The 22,775-nt window shown below is 40.3% G+C and overlaps 2 protein-coding genes across 3 annotated transcripts; one reads left to right on the forward strand and one right to left on the reverse strand.

Annotated features, from left to right (window-relative positions):
- Positions 1-2,298: 2,298 nt before the first annotated feature.
- srsf10b (serine and arginine rich splicing factor 10b) lies at positions 2,299-15,905 on the reverse strand. 2 transcript variants are annotated; one of them, XM_042338387.1, is made up of 6 exons: positions 15,801-15,905; positions 9,451-9,555; positions 4,932-5,035; positions 4,257-4,428; positions 4,114-4,173; positions 2,299-3,482 (listed from the first exon to the last, which is right to left on the reverse strand). In XM_042338387.1, exons 1-6 carry the CDS (start codon positions 15,863-15,865, stop codon positions 3,242-3,244), a joined length of 747 nt encoding a protein of 248 aa, XP_042194321.1. In that variant the 5' UTR covers positions 15,866-15,905; the 3' UTR covers positions 2,299-3,241. The 2 variants fall into 2 exon arrangements, with proteins under 2 accessions (XP_042194321.1, XP_042194322.1); XM_042338388.1 differs by lacking the exon at positions 4,114-4,173.
- Positions 15,906-19,901: 3,996 nt separating this feature from the next.
- Positions 19,902-21,640, forward strand: LOC103179438 (gap junction beta-2 protein-like). Its single transcript, XM_007894731.1, has 2 exons — positions 19,902-19,921; positions 20,832-21,640. The coding sequence occupies exon 2, from the start codon at positions 20,843-20,845 to the stop codon at positions 21,602-21,604; it is 762 nt and encodes a 253-aa protein (XP_007892922.1). The 5' UTR covers positions 19,902-19,921; positions 20,832-20,842; the 3' UTR covers positions 21,605-21,640.
- Positions 21,641-22,775: the final 1,135 nt, after the last annotated feature.

Consider the following 22,775-nt stretch of genomic DNA (forward strand, 5'->3'; position numbering starts at 1 on the left):
CTGGTCAGTTGCTGATTACTTGTCTTGCCTTCCTTCTGTTTCTCTCTTACCAATTTCCCCCAATACCAAGCTAAAGACTTATCTACGGTGTAAATAACTACACCCCAGGAGGCCATTATTTGGCTCCATTTTTCCAAACGTCAAACTTTGCGTCTGCCCAGGGCTAAGTGTTTCCAAGCCACCTTCCCAATTCTAACCTTGTGAAAGAACAGGATTACATTCAAACAAATTGTAGTTAATGCACTCTCCCCAAGTATGAATGAATACCTTCACTGAATTCAGCAGCCTCCCTTACCCAATAATGTGGTCTCACTGATCTTTCCCTAGTAATAATTGGGAGACCAGTTTAATGATTGGCATCTATACCAAAATAAATTTACAGTAATACATACCTCCCTTAGAAGTCCTATCGAATCAGGTAATTCTGTGGGTCTAGTAATAGGATCCATGTCATTGGCTATATTTTTTTAAATTGAAACGAGTACCTTCACTATGTTATAACACAATGTTGTGTTTTGAATACCCAGATGATGTGAATTGACTTAACTAAAAAAAATTGTGCTTCACAAAGCAGTGTTACAAATTGGATTGAACAACAATGAATAAAATTGATTTTTCCCCCTTCCTCAGATTGTTTGTTTACCTTTACATTTCTAGGGTCCAGGTATGAAAGCGGTGATCTTTGGCTTATTTGCTTTAAAGATGGGAACAATATGGTGCTTACACAGCCAGGACTGCCTTGGATTTTCTTTGCAGCACTGAGACCATGTCTACCCTACACATCGTTTTATTGCTGAGTGACCTTTCCATCTTAGAGCCAAATTCATACACAAAGATGCCCTGGTTATCTACCTCTGCAATGACAGTATTACTGGGATCCTGGCCAATAATCTCCCAACTAAAATTGGACATTCACATGAGTAATGTACCATCGTATTACAATACAGTCTTTACTCTTCTCAATTTCAATGAGGTTTAGTTTACAGCTTCAAAAAACATTCATAAATCTCCATTCTCAAGAAGCAATATTCCTTACATTTCACATGGTGCCTTATCACAGCTTAAAAGATGGCTCAATAATTTTTTAACAGGCATTAAAACATATGGCTGTGTAGTAAAATACTAATTTTAAAGTTATGGAAGAATATTTGATAACTTAATTGTGCATTAAAATTCCAGATGATAAAACAACTTGATGCTATTTCTCTGGGGATCAGCTATCTGACAAGTGCAGGTTTTGAACCCTTGCTAAGGGGATAGGATGTAACAGGAATTTAGCAAAAATGTGAGAGCATTGCCACCACCCCCTACCCATTAAGCAGTGATCCTAATTGAGAATTTTAAGGCTTAAGAAAACAGATCTTGAGTATGCATCATCATATAGCACAGATTTATTTACAAGTCTGAAGTTACAGTCAGCTGTCAATCAACAAAAAGGGAGAGCACAACATCTATCCACATCTGACCCAAAACACTTAAGTTTTCACAATTTCAAAAGACATACAATTGGAAGTCTCATAATTAGCACGTTTAAACCAGTGCAAAGGCTGTGAAAATAATGCTCATTCTGCACTGCATATCTTTTCAGTGAATTCTCGAGGGTATGAAAAGTGTAGCTGGGTACTGATTGACCTTTCTTGAGCTCTTGTAGATGGCTTGAATTGAAAGTAGATTTTTTTTAAAATCTCGAGTAGAGTCAATGAAAGCAAAGTGGGCAAAAGAACCAAGAAAGCATGAACCTAGCTGGTTTAGACGCATCATACTAGAGGTAAAACTCAAAATATGTAGGTCTGTAGAACAATAAGAGAAGCACGCAAACAAGTCACCTTAAAAAAATAAAGTGATCCAATCACAATGTGATCTGGAAATTATTAGTCATTTCCAAGGAAGTAATATACTTAAGTCAGTTTCACTCCTTTGTAGCAGATTTATCCTACTTCAATATTAGGTGAATAGGTACATTTGATTTCAATAGGCCCAATTACTATTTAGAATATACTACTGTTAATTGTTTTGGAATGCAGTACAAAACAACAAAGACCAGAATGGTCAATACTTGATTTCAAATATCACAGTTTTTCTACATTCATGCAAAAAACCTAAGGAACTCAGTATTGTAAAGCTTAAACTGAAAACATTTTTTTACTGTATATGAAATTTTACAAACAGCTTTTATTAAAAAGACTTGGTATAAAAATCCCTTTTTTTTTTACAAGCTTCTACACGAAAGAAAGTAAGTTTGATCACAACACTTTTCCAACTCCCTTGACAAAATGTCCAATCCCCCCCTCCCCCCCCCCCCCCCCGATACAAGTTCCTGCATTGGTCTTACAATAAAACTGAAGACATTGCTTATCTAACAGATTAGCAAATGGTATCTTTACAGCTAAGAATGAAAAGAAGCATTCATGCAAAGTACACAAATCAATATTACAGGAGGCATGCCAGACCACTGCATCGCATAAATGGATGTAGTAACAGAATATAAGGTTGAGGGCAGCAAATTGCCAGTCACAGTCAATACTTTTGATTGTGCTTAAGGTGACTATTTCAATAAAGCGTGCGGAATTTCTACAAATTCATTCCCCGCATTGTATGGTTTCTCAATACGTTTAAATAGGATGAAAGAAATTTCAGACAGCCATTTCAAAGATGGCATTTGGGAAAAGAATACTGTTAACCAGGTTATTGAATATAGTAGCACTGCACCGATGATCTGTTCTTTGTTAAATGTTACCTTTTTAAATTCTGAATTCATACAGTTTCCATTTATTGCTCCAATAGCTTTATTAATCCACCAGAATGTTAATATAAACTGCATTTAAACTCTGGGAAAAGAATATGGATATAAGGGACACACAACTAGTAATGGGGCACTGCTTTATAAAAATTACCAACAGGAAGGAACACTGTCTTCAATCAAAATGGGTTTTAAATTTGCCCTGAAACTTAAAAGCAAACCGGTTAACCCAATGAATAAATGAGTGAACATGTTAATGTTTTGAGGCCTATCATTTTATTAACTGTTCAGTCATAGTCACAACAGTTACTGCATTGTTTAGAATAAAATCATGGCTAAAATCTTTGAAACACCATCAAAACATATCAGTCCTGCATGTCAAGGTTGTTCTATAAAGAGTAATTTAGAATAAAACCAGTACCCACTTAACATTCTCTACAAGAACTAAACAAAAAGAAAAAGCATGTATGGAAGCCGCGAGTTGGTGCCCACTTCTTGCTTTCAGTCCTCCTGATGAGTGTCAGACTTGTAGCCACTCAGTGATCGGGATTTGGATCTGGACCGGGATCTTGAATGGGTGAGCGACCTGGATTGTGACCTTGCCTTGGAATCCTTTCTAGTTGCCGACTTTGATCGGGACACAGACTTGGATTTGGACCTGGATCCTGACCTAGAACGTGACCGGGATCTGGACCTAGATCTTGACTTGGATCTGGTGTAGGAACGAGTGTGGCGTTTATGCCTAGAAATAATTAAAAAGAAAAATGAGACCATTAAATGCAATGTATACCAACAAGCTTTAAACCAACTTACACTCGTGAAGCACCTTCCAGAATGAACATCTTGAAGCACTTTGGATGGAATGGTGAGCAAGCAAAGAAATCAAGAGATTTAAAGAAGTTGATGGAACTTCTATCAAAGGCATGATAGACGAGGTACTCTTAAGAAGGGAAAGAGGGAGCAAGGCAAGTAGTTTTGGAAAGCATTCCAGAGGACAAGAGCATAGTTGATAAAGGCCCCACCAATGGAATGAAGGGAGTGTGGAGCACGCAACAGACCAGCCTGAAGGGCAGGTGGTACACTGGAAATTATTGCGTAGGTAGGATGGGCCAAGGTCATAATGGGATTCAAAACACCTTCAGCTAAAACACCAGTGTCAAGCAGCTGCTAGTACCAATGTTAACTGGTAAGGTTTCTATCCAAAAGATCTCCAAGCTATTCAATTCTGACCAAAGTATGCTAGTGAAAACAAGATGAAATTGACACCAACTGCAACTTTACTATTGATGAAAACTCTCAGTACAAAGACGTGTATAGCATTCGCTCCTGAATGCCTTGACACGCGATCACTAAGGTACTCTACACTACGTTACCTCTCGTTGAAAGAATTGCTTCGGCTGCGTCTGCGCTTTCCAGTCGATCTGCTTCGTGAACTGGAGGAGAAACAAACAAGGTAAACCCAGAGTTCTATTAAATTTAGCACAAGGCACAACGCATTTGGCAAACAGCTCCTTACTTTTTAGGGCTATCAGATCTCCGGTGAGTACGTTCATATGAACGGCTTCTTGACCGTTTCCTTTCGTAACTGCGACTTCTGGACCTCCTCCGTCGATCATATTCGTCATAGCGGTCATACCGAGGTGAACTTCGTGATGATCTTAATTCCTTTGATTTCATCTGACCAGGAGCTTTAATTACAAAGAGAACAAAATAGCTAATACTATTCAAGAACCCAAACCAAGCATTTACAAAGTTTTAAACCTTTAAATATGGCAAAGACCGAAGCTAGGCATGAACAGGTTTCCAGATATGCACTAAAACACAATGAATACACAAATCATTACCTTTCTACTGAAACTGAACATAAGACCGAAAATAACTGTCTAGTGGTGATCATTTGATTGCCACAGATTGCTGAACTACGCTAACCTATTTGTTAGGTAAGGATATTAAGGGATATAGGGCAAAGCCGGGTAATTGGTGTTGAGGTATAGATCAGCCATAATCTTACAGAATGGTGGAAAAGGCTCAAGGGGTTGAATGTTCCATGCTTGAGATAATAATAATAATCCTTGCATTTGATAAAGCTTCATCACGTCTTCTAGAAGTCTCAAAGTGCTTCAATTTGTAAACAATACTTGCAAAACAGAAATTATTTAAATTTATGAATGTATTAAAAGATTGAACTTACTTTTTCGATCGCCTTGGGCGAACTGGATCTCGATTTGGCGGCCACACACCCACTTCCTATCCAGATTGTGGAGTGCATCTTCGGCATCCCGAACGTCTTCAAACATGCTAAGCTGTTAAGGGGTCTTTGCACTTTCACAGGTTTCGAACAAATCCTACAACCTTCAATACACATTTTTCAGCCGTAACATATTGCTTTGCCAGAACTTAGCTGTATTAATTAATCTGTACAGAGTACTTTTTTTTTCTATTCTTTGTTCCCATTCATTGGCAAATTAGGTTTAGTAAAAATGCTGCAAACAAATGTAAACATGCAATACAGTGGATTCCTGTTAATGTCACATTGCCAGATTTAATTAAGCACAAAGGGTTTCACTCCTGTAAGATGTATTCTTTCACTGAGAGAAAAACAGTCAAGGTATGTGCAATTGTATTAGTTAAGAGGGAAAATGAAAAGCCTGGCTTTGGGGCAAATGCTCACCAGTTATTCCCAAGTGGATACATTAACATGCACAGCTAAAAAATGTTTTTTCTCTAGTTCACTCATTTCAAATTTGGAATCAGTCAAATCTTTCCTTCAAATTTTCAACACGGATATATAAAATCCAAACTAGAATTGCAGTGAAGAAAAAAACAATAATGATCTACTCCAACAAAAGTGTCCCCTCCCCATCACCACATAAAATTATTCACGTAAAGAATGGGATGGAAGTTTATTCCCATTCATTGGCAAATCAGTAACGTTGTGTAGTGAAATGCAGAGCATTCTTGTTAATGTAATTTTTGCAAACAAACTTGTTAAGTATCAAGCGTTTCACTCTCGTAGTAAAGATTCTTCCTCAGAGAGAGAAAAAATAACACTCGAGGTGTGCGCAACACTAAGCCAGTAACACAGGGAAAGATGAAAGAAAGGCTTGGTCATTGGCAAGCACCTGCCAACACCACCTTAGTATTAATAACATGCAAATACTCATACCATTGAGGTCTGAATAAAGACAACAAGATAAGTACCTAGAAGTGTAATTTTGTGGTGACTGAGGCGACTGATTTCGGAGGAGGTATGAAACTTGCTGAAAGTAAACAAAATGAACTCGAAATTTGTAAGCTACGGGAATTAAAATTTACCTGGGGCAGTTTCAGAAAGTTACATGGATTGTTTGGGGGGGGGGGTGGGGGGGGGGGGGGGAAGAAGTGACAATGAAAAGCAACAAGTAGAATCCACTGCACTTTTAAAGAATCCTAACCCTCCTAAAATAGGACAGCTATAACATTCATGTCGTCTACTTCACTCTTGTCATAGTCTTCTGTCAAGTCAACATGACTGGAAAAGAAAAAGGTCCTCAAAAAGTTTCACACATAAAATCAATTTTGAAATGAACATAAAGAATGAATTTATATGCAGCACTGAGACCGAGATTTACTAGATACAAATCTTTTATAATACAGAATTGTATTTCATACGGATTATTTAAGTTTTTTTAATAAATCACATTATATTAAAAACAACATATGTAACGTAATCTAAGTGAATGAACCGGTTTCACTACAGTAGCATACAAAATGAGGACTTTGCTGGTTACCTTAAATTTGGCTTTCAACTTGACCTTGTACCTTCAGCTTGACCTTTAACTCTTTAAGTGCTTGCCAGAAGGACTTGACATGAGGCGCTGGCCCAAATAAGACACTTGGCTTTGGCTTTGACTTTGACAAAACAACCTTTTTTTCCAATTGCAGACAAATCGAAGCTTGACTTTTTCCCTCTTCAAGCTTTAATCTTTTCACCCTCCCTCTCTTTTCTTCAAGCCTGATCCTTAAGAGGTCTTTGGCTTGTCTGCTTGTCTTATGCTTGGACTCTATCTAAAAGGCTCTTTCATACTTTCTTTGTGGGTTCGCCAGTTACAGCGGATTGCTTTAATTTTTCTGAGGCAACAACAACAAAAAAATTATGTCAGGGGATGGGTTCAAAAAGACAAACATGCAGGGTTTGAAATCACTTTTTTGGCTATCACCAAAATTAGCCAAAAAAAGATACCAGCAAGTATATAATACAAACAACTAAATCATTCCAAGTCAATTTTAGTAACATTTTCTACGTATGAGGTCATTGTTATAAGATGCACTATACAAAAAAAACATTTAGGTCTCTACCTTAAGAAACAGAACATTTTGAAAATCAATTAGCGCCTGCAATAATCCTCGCTCCCAGTAGAAGACTGGTTGCATGATTATCAGTGCAGCACCTATGATTATGCTATCATTGCACTGGCATTTCATTCACTAGATGAACATTCTATTTTGCAAAAATGTCATCCACATTAACAATTAATATTCACTTAACAGAATGATCACACTTAAAAAAAAATGCGATATTCTTCTGTAATATCCTTGTTGTACCAATGAATAATAAGAGGTAAGTTTTTAAACTTCTTGTGCTTTGGTGGCTAACTCAAAATACATACCTTACAAACGACATATGCAACTCAACATATAACAAATTTTATCCTCCTCTCCCAAGTCTCATGACACCAGTAACAAATTTCAAGCTTTTTTCATTACTACATTTTTGCATGCCTCTCAATTCTAAATTTTAAATTCCCACTGAAAACGTTCTTTACCAATAATGAACATAATAAATTAATTAGAGGATCTGGTGGATACTGATCCAAAGTTATGGAATCAAGAGGCAATAGTCTAATCATGATTACTTTAATACAAAATGTACTTAGAATCAATATTTCAGAAATCTACTGATTCTGTCATGAGAACTTGGATGCAACGATAATGACAAATGTATATAAACAGTATAAAAAGTCATAACTGAGGGGTAGGGTGAAAGTAAAGAATTCAAATGAAAGGCATCCAGTTGACATAGTATTTGGAGACAGATTGAAAATAAATCAGGTTAAATTTAGTAGAAAAGTATTATTTAGCAAAATGGACCGTATAATGACTTCAAATTTCCAAAGGATTGAAATTTGCTAGCCAAGACATTGTTCTGCAAGTTTTTCCCAAAAATCAGTTGGACTCCTGGTTATATTAATATAATCAGAATTCATTGCAATCAGCATATTTCTTGATAACGTTAAAAAATACAAATATTAAAATCTGAATTGAGCACAGTCCATAAGCTTTAGAAAGAGAAAGATAAGTTAATGCTTCTGGGGTAACTGTCTATCAGAATGAGTTTACTCAAATGTTAACTTAAATATTAACATACCTTTCTTTTTCTGAAACAAATTAGCATTCTATTAAAAACAGGTGTGAATCACCCCTGTGCAATGAACCAATTTTGGATTTAATTTATTTTGGACATATAATTTATTGTTAAATTATAACGATGCAACTTTTAATAAAAAAATTCACAGCCCCCACTTCAGAAATAGGTTACCATTGTATTGCACATTTCACATTTGCAGCTGAGCAACCCCATGTTAATGTGCACAAAAAATACCCACGAGTCTTCAAAAAAACGCAATACATTTTATCAGGCAATTAATGCATATCAAATCCTGAGCCCACAAAGAAAACAAAACCTATTTTTTTGGCACAATAGCCAAATCGAAAAAACCCAAACAAGCAAGAGTTCACTTTTGTGAATTTCCAAGAGTCCACAATTTAAGGTTTAATTTGTAAACTTAGCTAGTTTTAACCTGAAAAAAAACAGGAGCGTATCAATTATTTGTATATATAATTTCAATAACACCAAAACAGTCACTGGAAGAAAATTATACAGCTGATCAATGCTTTTATCGGTTCCAACTTTGAAGTATTTGGTTTTATGGACCAATACATTGATGCAAAAAAAGCAGTTTGTACCACAAATGTTGCTGATTTTTTACAACCAGATGGGAGGAGGGAGATAAGAAGATTGGCTCATCATCAGTAAATTCACCTGAGATTATAATGGCAAATCCATTACGAGATCACCCTGTCAAAATTAGCAATTTACTGATATCAACGTGTTGATTGGAATAGGTTAAAAAAAGTCTTTTGATTTCACAATTAAGTGAACCTCATTCTGTAATAGACTGAAATGTAAACAGCTTAGGTGATTTTTTTTGTCACAAAATAATTTACTCCCATGCAAGCAGACTGACAGGTATTTATTCACTCGAGTTATAACTTGTATAACGTCTTCCACAAATGAAATTCCTCCAACTCACAAAAACATATTTTTGATGATGAGTTGGGATACATAGGTTAGTCTTAATTGCCCAAAAGACATATTGATGGGTACGAACTCAACTGCATTTTTAATTAGAATAGTAATTTATTTATACAGCCCATAATGCTTAGTTGTTTTGAGTACAGATATAATCTTCAACAATAAATGGAAGATTACTGCATGTTACACTGTGGGTGGACTAGTTTTTCATGCTCCAAGGTATATTCTGATAGCCATTCTCAACTAACAGGGCCACATTAATTTGAAAAGAATTTGATACACAAAAAAATCAGTGCAATGTTCATTTTGGCAACTATAGTATTTCAGTTTATGAGAACTGTTGAAGAAAGGATATTGTACATATGCAAATCCTCTTGGACGTCGAGTGTAGAAGTCAAGGGGAACGTAAACATCTACTATTGGTCCATAGCGACCAAACTCGCGGCGTAAATCCTCAGGCCTAAAGTACCATAAAAATAATGCGATTTGTAATGTGGCTTGCTCATTGAGCATGTGTTGACGATTTGAACTCAAAATTATTAGCCTTCTAAAATAATATTTTCCTAGCCTCTAAACATGTAAATATCCTGAAATACCAACATCTAAAGCTGCACAACCCCAATTTCTCCCCATTTCCAAAAGAAATTCTATTTTATTTAGAAATCAAATGATACAGTGCCTCTTGCATTCAGCCAGGACACGTTAAGGTGAGTTAGGCACTTTCATGCCATCAAGAGGATATCCTTCAACACAAAACCTTCTCAATTAGCTCTATCCATGCATATACAGTGCCTTGCATTCAAGCACAACAGCCTAGATTAGATTAATCTACACACAGAACAGTTGCATTAAATTCTTCAAATATTTAATACAATTAAAGTCTGTTTTTATAAGTCCCCCGAAGCAAAACATGCAGATTAATTTGTGGGTTTATAAAGCTTTAAAGCACTGACACAGAATTTCAGGCTGGACATGTTTACAATCATCTTTCCCATTGTCATAAGATCAATTTAATTGCTCATTTATTCCTCCAAAATTAACCACTTTTGTGAAGTTATTACAAATAAAGGTGACAGTGCACTAAAAGTCTTCCTGACCACTAAATAGAAAGGTAGCACAAAAGGTGCCGAATTTCATTTTTCTGTACTACATTTTACAATTTTAGTATATAGCACATCTTATGGGCCATACACATCTGTTAAAATTTATGTTTTAAAAAAATACTGATTTAATAATAATTCATCTTTATTCTCCTTCAAATTGTTTTCTTTTGTTGGGATACAGGTTCAGTGTCTTCCAGCACCCTGTTCAAGTGACTATTCTTAACGTGTGAGACAACTATCAAATGTCAGAAGCTTCACAACCAAATCCCACCATACTTTCACCTAATCACCATACTTAGAAAAGGAGCTTAACAATTTCCTGGTCTGTTATTCCTGGTCTGTATAGCTCAGTAGCACAGCAGGCTATATGTATTTATTCACTGAAACAATGGGGAAACAAACCTTCAGTTCCTCCCCTATCCATAGCTTATTTTAGGAGTCATGAGTAGACTCACAAATAATGAAATTCTAATAACATTAGATTAATAATTGCTTTATTTGAAAGCCAGAAAGTATGAAGTCTATGGAAATTGAAGCTTCACATTATCTGACCCAATTTAGGAGTACTTATGGGCAAATGCATAAATCAGATGAGTTGGCTATAAAATAAAATTACTGTATTATACTAGAGGGCAAAATTGTTGGGACCAAAGTAGAAACAAATTGTTTTACCACTATCTATGATATTTTCACATATTCAAAATTGTTCTCATGAGTAAGCATATTTCTCTACAAATAGCTCCTACAAATTTATTTTCAGAAAAAAACTAACATTCTTGTATATCCTGTACTTTTACTTTAGCCAGATGGTAACACTATCACTCCCAAGTCAGAAGAATGTGGGTTCAAGAACCACAGCAGGACTTTCACTCATAATCTAGGCTGACATTGCAGCACAACATTAAAGAGAATCCTGCATTTGTTAAGAGTTGCTGGCCTTCAAATAATATGTTAAAGCAAAGCCCCATCAGTATGTTATGGGGACCTTAAATTATTCCATTATACTATTTCGAAAAAGTACTTGTGTGCTGACCACCACCAGCCCCCATGCAAATTCCTCCCAAATAAAATTGGTCTTTAATCTCAATTCTATTTGTGGGATATTGCTGGCAGACTAGCTGCTGCATCTGCCCAAATAACAAAGGTGCCTAACACTCCAAGCTCATTTTGTGATGGACACCATCAAATGGAAGTACTATTCAATATTTTTACCCCGATATCTTCAACAAATACAATTGCTATTAATTTAAACAGTTTTACAAAATTCACTACCTGACTGCTGCTCTCACATCTTTTATTTCAGAATTTATGCTCATGGATCACGTTTCTAGTTATCTTCAAATTATCACTTTCCAGAGATCCAGCATTTGTTAATCAAGAAGTTAAACTGTGGTCTCAGCTGCCTGTTTTGGATGAACGTTAAAGATTCTATGACACCATTAACTTACATTGTTGACAGTTTCCTAGCCAACAATGCAGAGGTTGGCCACTTTGGTGACCCACGTGCCTGTCCGTGCGTACATTTATGGATTTCTTTTGGCACAGATAAATATCAGGGCCCACAATGATGTAAGTGAATCCATATTGCATCAAGGTCCTACTGAATTTCAAAAAAAACAAGGCAGTTCTATTTTATAATCAGATATTTCTATCCTGATAGAAATTGTAAATTCATGCCCAGTGGCAAATGAGCTATACAGTACCTAAATACAAATTAGCATTTCTAATGAATAAACAAATAACACAGCAGTTTCCTGAAAAGGGGTCAAAGGAGAGATACAATTTGGAGCTCCTTTTCCCTATAGTGCAGTGGCGTATTGAATTACACTACTGTGGCAGATGTTTTTTTCTAATACATTTATAGTCCTATCTGAAATTTCTAAAGCAATCCATATTCAACATTTTGATGACACAATCTTGACACTATGCGCAATTCCTCTGCACACAACTATGTAACTATATCAGCCCAAACTTTTACATCAAGTACAACAACCCTACAGTAATTGCCCACCAGTATTATCATTAACGTTATACAATGACCAGATTCGACCCAGCACTATTTAGCCACGTACCCTTCATTATTCAGTTCAATGATTGGAATAAAAGGTTTGATCTTTTTATAAAAGGCGGCATAAAAATAATAAGAATATCAAGTGTCTTGTTACTGTACAAACAATACTTGAGCTCCTCAATTAACACCAGCTTTAGCTGATCACAAATAAATCATAGTTATTTCTCTCCCACAGTATGACCCTGTTATACTGTTCTAATGTTTTATGGATGATTTATGTTATCTAGTTTACAATACATTACATAGATTACATGGGTTCAGCCTGATGTTTCTGGTTTTAACTTTTATACAACTCTGTTTCATGTAGAACACATTAAAAATTAATCATTAAGAGTAGATTACATAGATTTAGCCTGATGCTTTGATGCTAATGCATCTTATCATACATAATTCAGTGGGGCATTATGAAGACACAAGTTGCGCTTTAAAGTGCTACTATATAACATTAACTTTTCTTTAAACTCATAATAAATTCAGTGGTTAAATGTATCTGCTGTGATACCGAACCATACAGACGAGCAAGATTCCAGACTTCATTCTAATCTATGGTCAATTTCACTGAGGCCAACAATTTGAGATGGGGAAAGGAGGATTCAGGCAGAAACCCATTCCACCTGTTTGTATACAGTATATGCATGTGTGTGTGGACTAGGACACAATCAACCTGTGATGTCCCCCTAGTTGAATAGCCTACCAAAATCATACTGTCTAGGCTCACACATAAATTCAGGTGAGGTACAGTACAATTGACAACATCTATACTCCTGATGTGAGTCACTACAGTCAACAGAGAGGTGTGAAAATTGATGAATAAAGATGAATATTACCTGCAATGTAAATAAATACATCCACAAATATGTCAGGTACAATAAATCAAATACTTTTTAAAAAAAATTAAAACTGATGCCCAAAGAGCTAATAAAGATGATTTTGGTTGATGTGTACCAGTTATAAAATTGATGTATAATTCAGATAGATGTTGCTGTGCACAAAATATACATTCAATTCACTTTACAGTATATTCTGTGAAGCGCTTTGAGATGTCTAGAAGACGTGAAAAGTGTTATATCATATGCAAGGATTATTATTATTTATTTGGGGTTAACTAACTTTGTCTTTCATCTAAGTAGCTTCTGTAAAGCGTCTAGTGTGTGACAAATTGTTATTTTCCCATGACTGGATCCAGGCCTATATAACCAGCAAAATATCATTAAAAAGATATTTATTAATAATGTTTTAATGTGAGTTAAACTATTCCAACCGTAAAACTGCTCCACGGGCATCGCATTACCTCATGCAGAGCCAAGGAGAGGTAGCCCTAAGCATGGCTGAATGGGAAAGTTTTCAGGCGGGACTTGAAAGAGGGGAGAGAGGGGGCAAGGCGGAGGGATTGAGAGTGTTCCAGAGTTTTGGGGTGCAATGCTGAAAGCACGACCTCCAATTGTGGGGCAGAGGGTGCGAGGGATGAGTAAGAGGCTGGTGCCAGTCGAGCGGAGGCACCGGGTGATGGAGTCGGGAGTGAGGGGGTCAGAGAAGTAGGGAGGTGCCAGGGAGTGAATGGATTTGAACATGAGCGCGAGAGGATCTTGAAGTCGATCTGTTCGGTGATGGGGAAGCAGTGGAGCCTGGCTAGAACTGGCGAGATGTGGGTATGAAGTTTGGTCTAGGTCAGAATACGGGCAACGTAAGAGTTTTGAATGAGCTGGATCTTGTGAACGATGGATCTGGGAAGACCAGCGAGAAGCGCGTTGGAGTAATTCAAGCGGGAGGTGACAAATGCACGCACGAGGGTTTTGGCTGCATTTGGGGTAAGGTACAGTTGGAGGTGGGCAATGTGGCAGAGGTGGAAGAAAGTGATCCTGTTCTGGGACAGATATGTGTGGGTGTGGGGGGCGGGGGGGGGGAGACGGATGTGGGGGAGGAAGGACAATCGTGGGTCGAACCAAGTACTGTATTTAGTATTTTTTTCCCATTGATATAAGCTTAAAATATGATTCCCATTATTTAAAAAAAATCAGCGCTTCAAATCAGACTTGGCTGCGCCCCCCAGGAGCAGTCACTTTGTCCATCCCGCTTTAATTTTTTTTCTTGATCAGTGATCAATACAAACGATTGACCGGCCAAAAGCTACACGTCACAATCCGTGTCAAATCCTAAACAGCAATTTCAAAATATTAATAACAACCAGCATCTTAAAAGGAAAACCAACAGCATTAAGTTACCAATTCTTTTTCTGCCCCCCACCCCCACTTTTTTTGAAAAAAAATCCACTCCACACTGGTTCTTTTCATACATATCCCAGTTCAGGGTTTGCACTTGATTACCCCCCACCTCCCCTTCCCATCAAAACCACAGATTAAACCTCACCTGGGGGGGGGGGGGGTTGGAAGGAGAGAGAGAGAGGTTAAAAAGAAAGCAAAGATTATGTACTCTCACATATATATAAATAGATATACATATACATAAAAATAAAAACACAGAAAAATTGCTAAACCGAACCCTGCGGCGGTTATCTTCCGAGTCGTTAGAGCCTTAAAAGACTTCTTATAGGAAAAAAAAACCTCACATGGCATCTTATTGTGTGTGCAAAAAAAAGGGAGTGCAGTGTACGTGTTTGAGAGTGCGTGGTCGGGGAGAGGGGGGGGTTGGGGGGGGGGTGAGGAGGGTGAGGGGGGTGAGGAGGAGGCGGTGAAGATGGGAGGGGGGGTGAGAAGGGGGAGGTGAGGGTGGGGATGAGTAGGGGGAGGGGGGGGTGAGGATGGGGTGAGGAGGGGATGAGGGGGAGGTGAGGAGGGGGAGGGTGGAGGTGAGGAGGGGATGAGGGTGAGGAGGGGATGAGGGAGAGGGTGGAGGTGAGGAGGGGATGAGGGGGGTGGGTGAGGAGGGGATGAGGGGGGTGGGTGAGGAGGAGGTGAGGAAGGGATGAGGGGGGGGGGGTGAGGAGGGGAAGGGTGAGGGTGAGGGGGGTGAGGAGGGGGAGCGTGGGGTTGAGGGAACAATCTCGATTCAGTTACGGAAGATCGGATTGATCACCAGTCAATAAAACCACTTTTTTTTTTACAAAAAAAATGTAAAAATATTTTTATGAACAAAAAAAAATCTATATCGTTTCGGTGATGGGGTGGGAGGGGGGGGGGAAACACTCAAGAAAACGAGTAGCAAAAGTGTGTGTGGGGGGCGGAGAGAGAGAGAGAGAGAGAGAAGGAAGAAAAAAAAAGTTTTACGTGAGGAGAGAGAGAGAGGGGGAAAAAGGGGGTAAAAGAGCCGCTCTTTTTCGGTGGTTTAAGTGAGGTTTTTTGCTGCACATTCAGGTGGGCCTCGTGGCGGCGGCGGTGCGGCCTACAAGACCCGACCCCACGCAGCGCAAAGCGCCTCAGTCGCTCACCGTCGAAAGGGCCGGGGTCACGTTTCTCTCCCCTCCTCCCCCCCTCCTCGTTTATTCGCTCGCGTTTATATATATATATATACATATATATATATCATTGTAAATTAAACGTGCGAGTGAGTGGTGTTGGCGGAGAAGCTTCTTACCTGGTGGAATCCCCCACATTCCTCACAAAGAGGGAGCTGTTGGGCGGGCGAGCGTACCGAGACATGATGGCGGCGGCGGAGGGCGGGCGGGCGGACGACCGGGCGAGAAAAAGGCGGGCAAAGACGGCGCAGACGGACAGCGGCGCGCCTGCGCAGGCCTGCGGGCACCCCGCGAGCCGGAAACGCGTCACAATGGGGGGCGGAGACGGCCAATCGGGGCGCGCGGTGCGGCCCCAGGCCCCGCCCTCTCCCCCGGACACAAACACGCGGCCATCTTGTTGCCGGGGGGGAGGGGCCCCGGTTGCTAAGCTGCCATTTTGGAGCGAGTGAGCGAGAGCGAGAAAGCGCGAGAGAGAAAGGCGACTGCCCTCAGAGTGGGGGCGGAGAGATAGTGAGACACAGGAGATAAGTGGGGGTAAAGGGGGAGGAGGGGAGATCAGGGGACTGGGGGGGGGGGAGATCAGGGAGGCGGGGGGGAGATCAGGGAGGCGGGGGGGGAGATCAGGGAGGCGGGGGGGAGATCAGGGAGGCGGGGGGGGAGATCAGGGGGCTGGGGGGGGGAGATCAGGGAGGTGGGGGGGGGAGATCAGGGAGGTGGGGGGGGGGAGATCAGGGAGGTGGGGGGGGGAGATCAGGGAGGTGGGGGGGGAGATCAGGGAGGTGGGGGGGGGAGATCAGGGAGGTGGGGGGGAGATCAGGGAGGTGGGGGGGGAGATCAGGGGGCTGGGGGGAGATCAGGGGCTGGGGGGGAGATCAGGGGGCTGGGGGGGGATCAGGGGCCGGGGGGGGGAGATCAGGGGGCTGGGGGGGGAGATCAGGGGGCTGGGGGGGGAGATCAGGGGTGGAGGGGGAGATGGGGGGCCTGGGGGAGATCAGAGCTGGGGGGGGAGATCAGGGGGCTGGGGGGGGGATCAGGGGTGGGGGGGGAGATCAGGGGGCTGGGGGGTGGAGATCAGGGGCTGGGGGGGAATCAGGGGGCTGGGGGGGAGATCAGGGGCTGGGGGGGAGATCAGGGGGCTGGGGGGGAGATCAGGGGGCTGGGGGGGGGGGGAGATCAGGGGTGGAGGGGGGAGATGGGGGGCCTGGGGGGAGATCAGAGCTGGGGGGGGAAGATAAGGTGTGTGGGAGGGAATGAGGAATTAGTGGGGGAGAAAGAGGAGAGAGGGAAAGAGAAGGTAGTGAAAGAGAGGAAAGAGGAGAGAAGGAAGGAGGAAATAGAGAGAGAGGAGAGAGGGGAAGAGGAGATGGATAGTGAGAGGGAAAGAAGAAATAATGAGAGAAATATTGCCTCCCAACAAGCATGCTGATGAGTGTCTGTCTGCATGTCAGACATCCAGAGCACTTGCAATCCTCACTGAGAATAACTCAAGACAACAATGTTTCTTCAAGTTAAATGTAGAAATGTTTGGAATTTATTTTTGTGTGCATTTCTGAAAACTAATTCTAAAAGCTTGGCAGATAGCAAGGCTACAGAGGGCACGGAGTGAACTAGCAGCAGGATGAATATAAATATTGTCGCCAAAAAAAAAAAAAAATTCTGCATGACATTCCTGTTCCAAGAGCGGACGCACATTCCTTTTATACGTGCAGAAATAGTAGCACTCTCGCCTCGGAGGCAGGAGCTTGTGGGCTCAAGCCACGCGTCGGGGGAATTTGGAATGACATAGTCTAAGCTGACCCTGAGGGGGAGGTGTTGTATTGTTGGATGAGAAGTTAAACCGATCTGCCTGCTCGGGTGGACTTTAAAGATCCTTTGTTTTTATGGCACAATTTGAAAAGAGAAGGGAGTTTCTCTCGGTTTCCTGGCCAACGTTCTCCCAGGTATATCTGCTTACTAACTGCAGGTCTGTTTGTGGGACGTTGCTGTGTGCAACTAGTTGCCCTATTTCGTCCACAAAATACAAGGTCAATCCACTTTACCGTATATCCCGCCGCAAAGTCCTTTTGGATTGTTCTCCCGATCTGAAAGGTGCTATATCAGATGCAAGATTTATTATAATTATCCCCTTTGAAGGCAAACTAGGTGGATTGCAGTGGTCTTTTCCAATCTAGTAGATTCTTAATACTTCTTGATCAGGGTTGAATAAAACCAATAAGGGGTAGCATTCCTGGGGTCAAAAATATGACTATTAAACACAAGGAATATTATCTCTAATCTAGAATACTAGAAATATCGGTTCCGTCCTCTTCAAGTAGATTTCTTTACATGACTATTTTTAAATTATTGCAAAATATCATTATTTTTAAGGGATGACTTTTAACTAATTTGAAGGCAACCCCCCAACCCCACTCCAAGAAATATTTGACTCAATCTTGCCCATTTTCATTTTCTAAATGTTACAGGATATTCTCTGGTCTCGTACAATATCGGGGACATATGCGCTGAGTATCGAGATAACAACGTGAAACACTTCTTAAATGTTTCCTCATAATCTACAGGAAGTGTTTTTATGATTGACAACTCAGAAAAGGCAGGGAATTTCAAAAAAAAATTGTGGTAAACCTGTAATGTTTGAAGCAATTGGGAGCATATTGCTAAGTACAAGTTATATAAAAATGCAGAGACTACTGTATGGAAACAGACCATTCAGGCCAACTAGTGCATACCAGTGTGAATACTGCACACGAGCCTCTTAATCCCCTTCTCCCTCATGTATGCTGCAGTTAAACATTTATATTTCCTGGAAACAAAGGTTCTAAGTTAATGTTATCAAACAGGAGTGATACCTCCAGCTATCTCAGGATTCAATACAGCTGAAATATTGAGTTGGTGAAATGGCCACTAAGGGGCAGAGTATCTTAAAATGAGAACGCTGTACTCCTGTACCATAGCAAATTGTACTTTTGTTGGCTTATTTCCAATCAAATACATCAATAGCAATTAATACTGTCTGGAAGATACAGTGTGCATAACTACTCACCTAAACATTTATCTTAACCAGAAAAAAAAACTCTATGAACAGTTATATTTCATCTTTGTTTCTTTGATATTAAATATTGGTACATTTTCGACAACTTTTGAGACTGCAGGTTGCACATAGATTGGAGATAAGTTGTTGCATAATAGCATTCCTATTAGAAGATTTTATAAATTAGCATCTTGTTTCCCAATTCATTGGTGGAATGGTGTATTTAAGGCATATAATGATTTATAAGGCTATATAATGATAGACTGTATAAACCCTTGTGTCGTCTAATAGTTTGACCATGTTTTACTAAAATAGCAGAGAGAAATTTCAACTGGATTTAGATTTACTCTATGTATGCAGCATTTCTGAATGGCCCGAATTTGGAAAATGGTTGAATTCCAACTTTGAAACTGTTTTCCTCCAATTTCTTAAAAGGCTTCAAAGTTAAGGCAAAGTATTTGCAAAGCCTTCCATGACCTTTTTCTCCCCTACCTCTGCGACCTTCTCAACCCCTACCAACCTGCCCCTTCCCTCCTTCATGTCCCTCGCCTGTCCCACCATTTGTGGGTGGGCCTTCTGCCACTCTGCCCCCACCCTCTGGAATTCCATTCCACAGTCTCTCCACCTCGCCTCTTCCCTTGCCTCCTTCAAGAGCCGTCTCAAGACCCTCCTCTTCGACCATTCCTCCGGTCACCCTCTTTCCCCCCTGACCTCCACCCCCCCCGATCCCAACCCCCAGCTTGGGTCTGAAACACTGATTGTCCAGCACCTTGGGACGTCTTCCTGACATGAAGGGCGCTATACAAATGTAATTTTGCTGTTGTTACCAAATTCCTGGACTGTAAATTGCGTGAATCGCGTAAATCTAGACTCAGATGGGATTTAGTCCCAATCTTTAGCTGATTCGTACAATCAGTAATTCATAATCCATTGTTCTACATTTCAGAAGTGTGAGATTCCAAACAAATTAACTTGTTGATTCTAAAGAAACAACAACAAACATATCAAACATAATATATAGCTGTGTAACCATCTGAAACTATCACAAAGAAATAGTTCTGCCATCACTGGACAGGTCCACCTACATTCTTACATCAGAATAAACTGGTTCAACTGCAAGGTACAAATAGCAAAGCTTTTGGATTTCAGCCTCAGTCTTACCTCATACACAGAACATTTCACACAGTATTTTTGTGTCCGGCATCTTTCACGGTAAGAAGAACAAATAGGTTTTATAGTAAAAAATTAAGAGGATTTATTTTTGTTATAGGTTGCCTTTTACAGTTGGAGATTAAACTGTTGACTGCAAGAAAAGTTTTCCAGTTTCATCCTAAATCATTTCTAAGAAGTTAATTTGACTTTGTGCCTTATCCTGTTGTCGAAAAGTCTCAAAACACTCCATAGGATTTACTGAGACTGAACGTATTTGTAGGCTAATTTGTCTGTGAACATGGGAAAGAAATTTTAAACAAATTTTCAAAGTGTATTGATCGGATACAGATAAGAATAGGTGAAAAGACCAAATCTTACCTGCTCGATCAATACATAAGTAAATAATACGTTTATTTAAATAATGCATTTAAATAATACATAAATTTAAGTTCACAGACAAATTTGCCACATATTGCAACGTGTTTTAAACTCAGTTGTACAAATTTACAGAAATGGCAAAATCAAACTGTATTTTAAACTTGCTGTGATGGCATTCAATCTGTTAGATGTTATCATGTGTATGGATTTGAGCTCATAGTCTGGCTAGCACTTTGGTGCTTTTGGAGGTTCTGACCTTCAGATGAGATGTTAAACCCAGGTCTTGTCTGCCTGTTCAGGTAGATGTTAAAAATCGCATGGCACTATTCAATAACAGAAGGAAGTTTCTCCTGACGTGAAAGACGCGATATTAAATGTAAAGATTATTATTCTTATACAGTTATAAGGACTCTGTTATAAAGACCACTTGAGCGAGGTACAGTCCCAGAGAAACTGAACTCCAGAGGTAAAAGGACAATAATGAAGTGTAAAAGTAGGAGACTCCTCACAAATCCAAGGAGTCAAACACATTCCAAGCTTCTTAGATTCCAAGCTACTGTGAAATAACAAACTGGTGTTTGCTTCGCTTTAGGTTGACTAGCAATGAATTGGGATCTCCTCCATTCCCTGCTGAGCGGGGTGAACAAGTATTCTACGTCCCTGGGGAAAGTGTGGCTTTCGGTCATCTTTCTCTTCCGTCTCCTGGTCTTGGTAGTGGCGGCCGAGAGCGTGTGGGGAGACGAGCAGAGTGACTTTATTTGCAACACGCAGCAGCCCGGTTGCAGGAACGTGTGCTATGACCGCTTCTTCCCCATCTCCCAAATCAGGCTGTGGGTCTTCCAGCTCCTGTCCGTGTCTGCTCCGTCTTTCCTCATCGGCATGCACATTGCCCAGAGGAGGAAAAGGGGGAAGGACAACATCAAGATCTTTGACGAGAACAAACAGCACAAAATAAAAATCGACCGTGCCCTTCTCAGGACCTACTTGATGAGTATTGTCTTCAAAATATTATTCGAAGTTGGCTTCATGTACTTGTTCTATTGGCTCTACGAGGGTTATAGGATGCTCAGGTTGGTGAAATGCACAGAGTATCCCTGTCCTAACATCGTTGACTGCTTCATTTCCAGGCCAACTGAGAAGACAATCTTTACTGTTTTCATGCTATCAGCTTCTGGTGTGTGCGTCGTGCTCAATGTGGCCGAACTGTGCTACTTGGTCATAAAGTACTGCATCATGCAATGGAAGCAGAACTGGATATCGATAGTGCAAACCAATGAACAAGCTAATATAAGCCAGGCTGACAGCAATGGTTCAAAGCTTGATGATGACCTACATTGCCGCATACATCTTAAAACCGAGACATGAGTTTGTGTGTATGTGTGCGGTGTGTATGCTATACATATAAATAATAATAATCCCTCCAAAACCAAAAACAATAATAAATTGGTCATTTTCAATCTACGACTGTTTGTGGGACATTGCTGTGCGCAATTGGCTGCCGCGTTCGCCCACAAATATACAGTCAATTCACTTTACAATGTGTTCTATGAAGCGCTTTGGGACGTCCTACCGACGTGAAAAGCGCTATATCAAATGCAAGGATTACTATTATTATTATTAAATGATTTGGATTCAGGTATAAAAGCTGTAGTATCAAAATTTGCAGATGACGTCAATAGATGATTAGCAGAATCTGCGGATAGATGTCAAATAACGTGGGGAAAATGTGAAGTCATTCACTTCGGCAGGAAAACTAAAGAAGGCATTGCGACGTGGAGACCTGTAGCTCAGTGGTTAGAGCACTCGCTTTGCAAGCGAGAGACCCGAGTTCATTTCCAGGCAGAGGGCGAAACCTTGGGCAAGTGTCCTTACTCCACACAGAGCCTAATAATAATAATCCCTCCAAAACCCCCCCAAAAATAATAAAAATTGGTCATTTTCAATCTACGACTGTTTGTGGGACATTGCTGTGCGCAATTGGCTGCCGCGTTCGCCCACAAATATACAGTCAATTCACTTTACAGTGTGTTCTGTGAAGCGCTTTGGGACGTCCTCCCGACGTGAAAAGCGCTATATCAAATGCAAGGATTATTATTATTATTATTATTATTATGAGCGCCGTTAGTTTAAATGGAAAGGCAATGGCTAGCTGGCACCACCCAATGTCTGCGCGCGGTTTAGGTTTGGTTACTTGTTTCTCCTTCAAGTCGAGTCACTGCTGTAACTGTTAACAATTTGTTTATCGATGTGTCATAGGTTTTGGGTTATAGGTACATAGGAACAGGAGTAGGTCATTCAGCCCTTCAAGTCCATTCCGCCATTCTATTATATCATAACTGACCTGTACCTGACTCGTGTGGAGTCCTGTCGCTCAGTGGTTAGAGCACTCGCTTTGCAAGTGAGAGACCTGAGTTCAATTCCCGGCAGAGGGCGAAACCTTGGGCAAGTTTCCTTACTCCACACAGAGCCCTAATAATAATCCCTCCAAAACAAAACAATAATAAATTGGTCATTTTCAATCCACGACTGTTTGTGG

Source organism: Callorhinchus milii, unplaced genomic scaffold (assembly GCF_018977255.1).
Source record: "Callorhinchus milii isolate IMCB2004 unplaced genomic scaffold, IMCB_Cmil_1.0 Scaffold10, whole genome shotgun sequence".
In the NCBI taxonomy this organism is placed as follows: Eukaryota; Metazoa; Chordata; class Chondrichthyes; order Chimaeriformes; family Callorhinchidae; genus Callorhinchus; species Callorhinchus milii.

Excerpts from the sequence above, each read along its gene's own strand:
- srsf10b (XM_042338387.1), bottom strand. The coding sequence starts at position 15,865 with ATGTCTCGGTACGCTCGCCCGCCCAACAGCTCCCTCTTTGTGAGGAAT. Across the intron at positions 5,036-9,450 it reads AGAGGATTTGCATATGTACA|GTTTGAAGACGTTCGGGATG; the intron begins ATATCCTTTCTT and ends ACAGCTTAGCAT. Across the intron at positions 3,483-4,113 it reads AGCAATTCTTTCAACGAGAG|GCATAAACGCCACACTCGTT; the intron begins GTAACGTAGTGT and ends AATTATTTCTAG.
- LOC103179438 (XM_007894731.1), top strand. The coding sequence starts at position 20,843 with ATGAATTGGGATCTCCTCCATTCCCTGCTGAGCGGGGTGAACAAGTAT.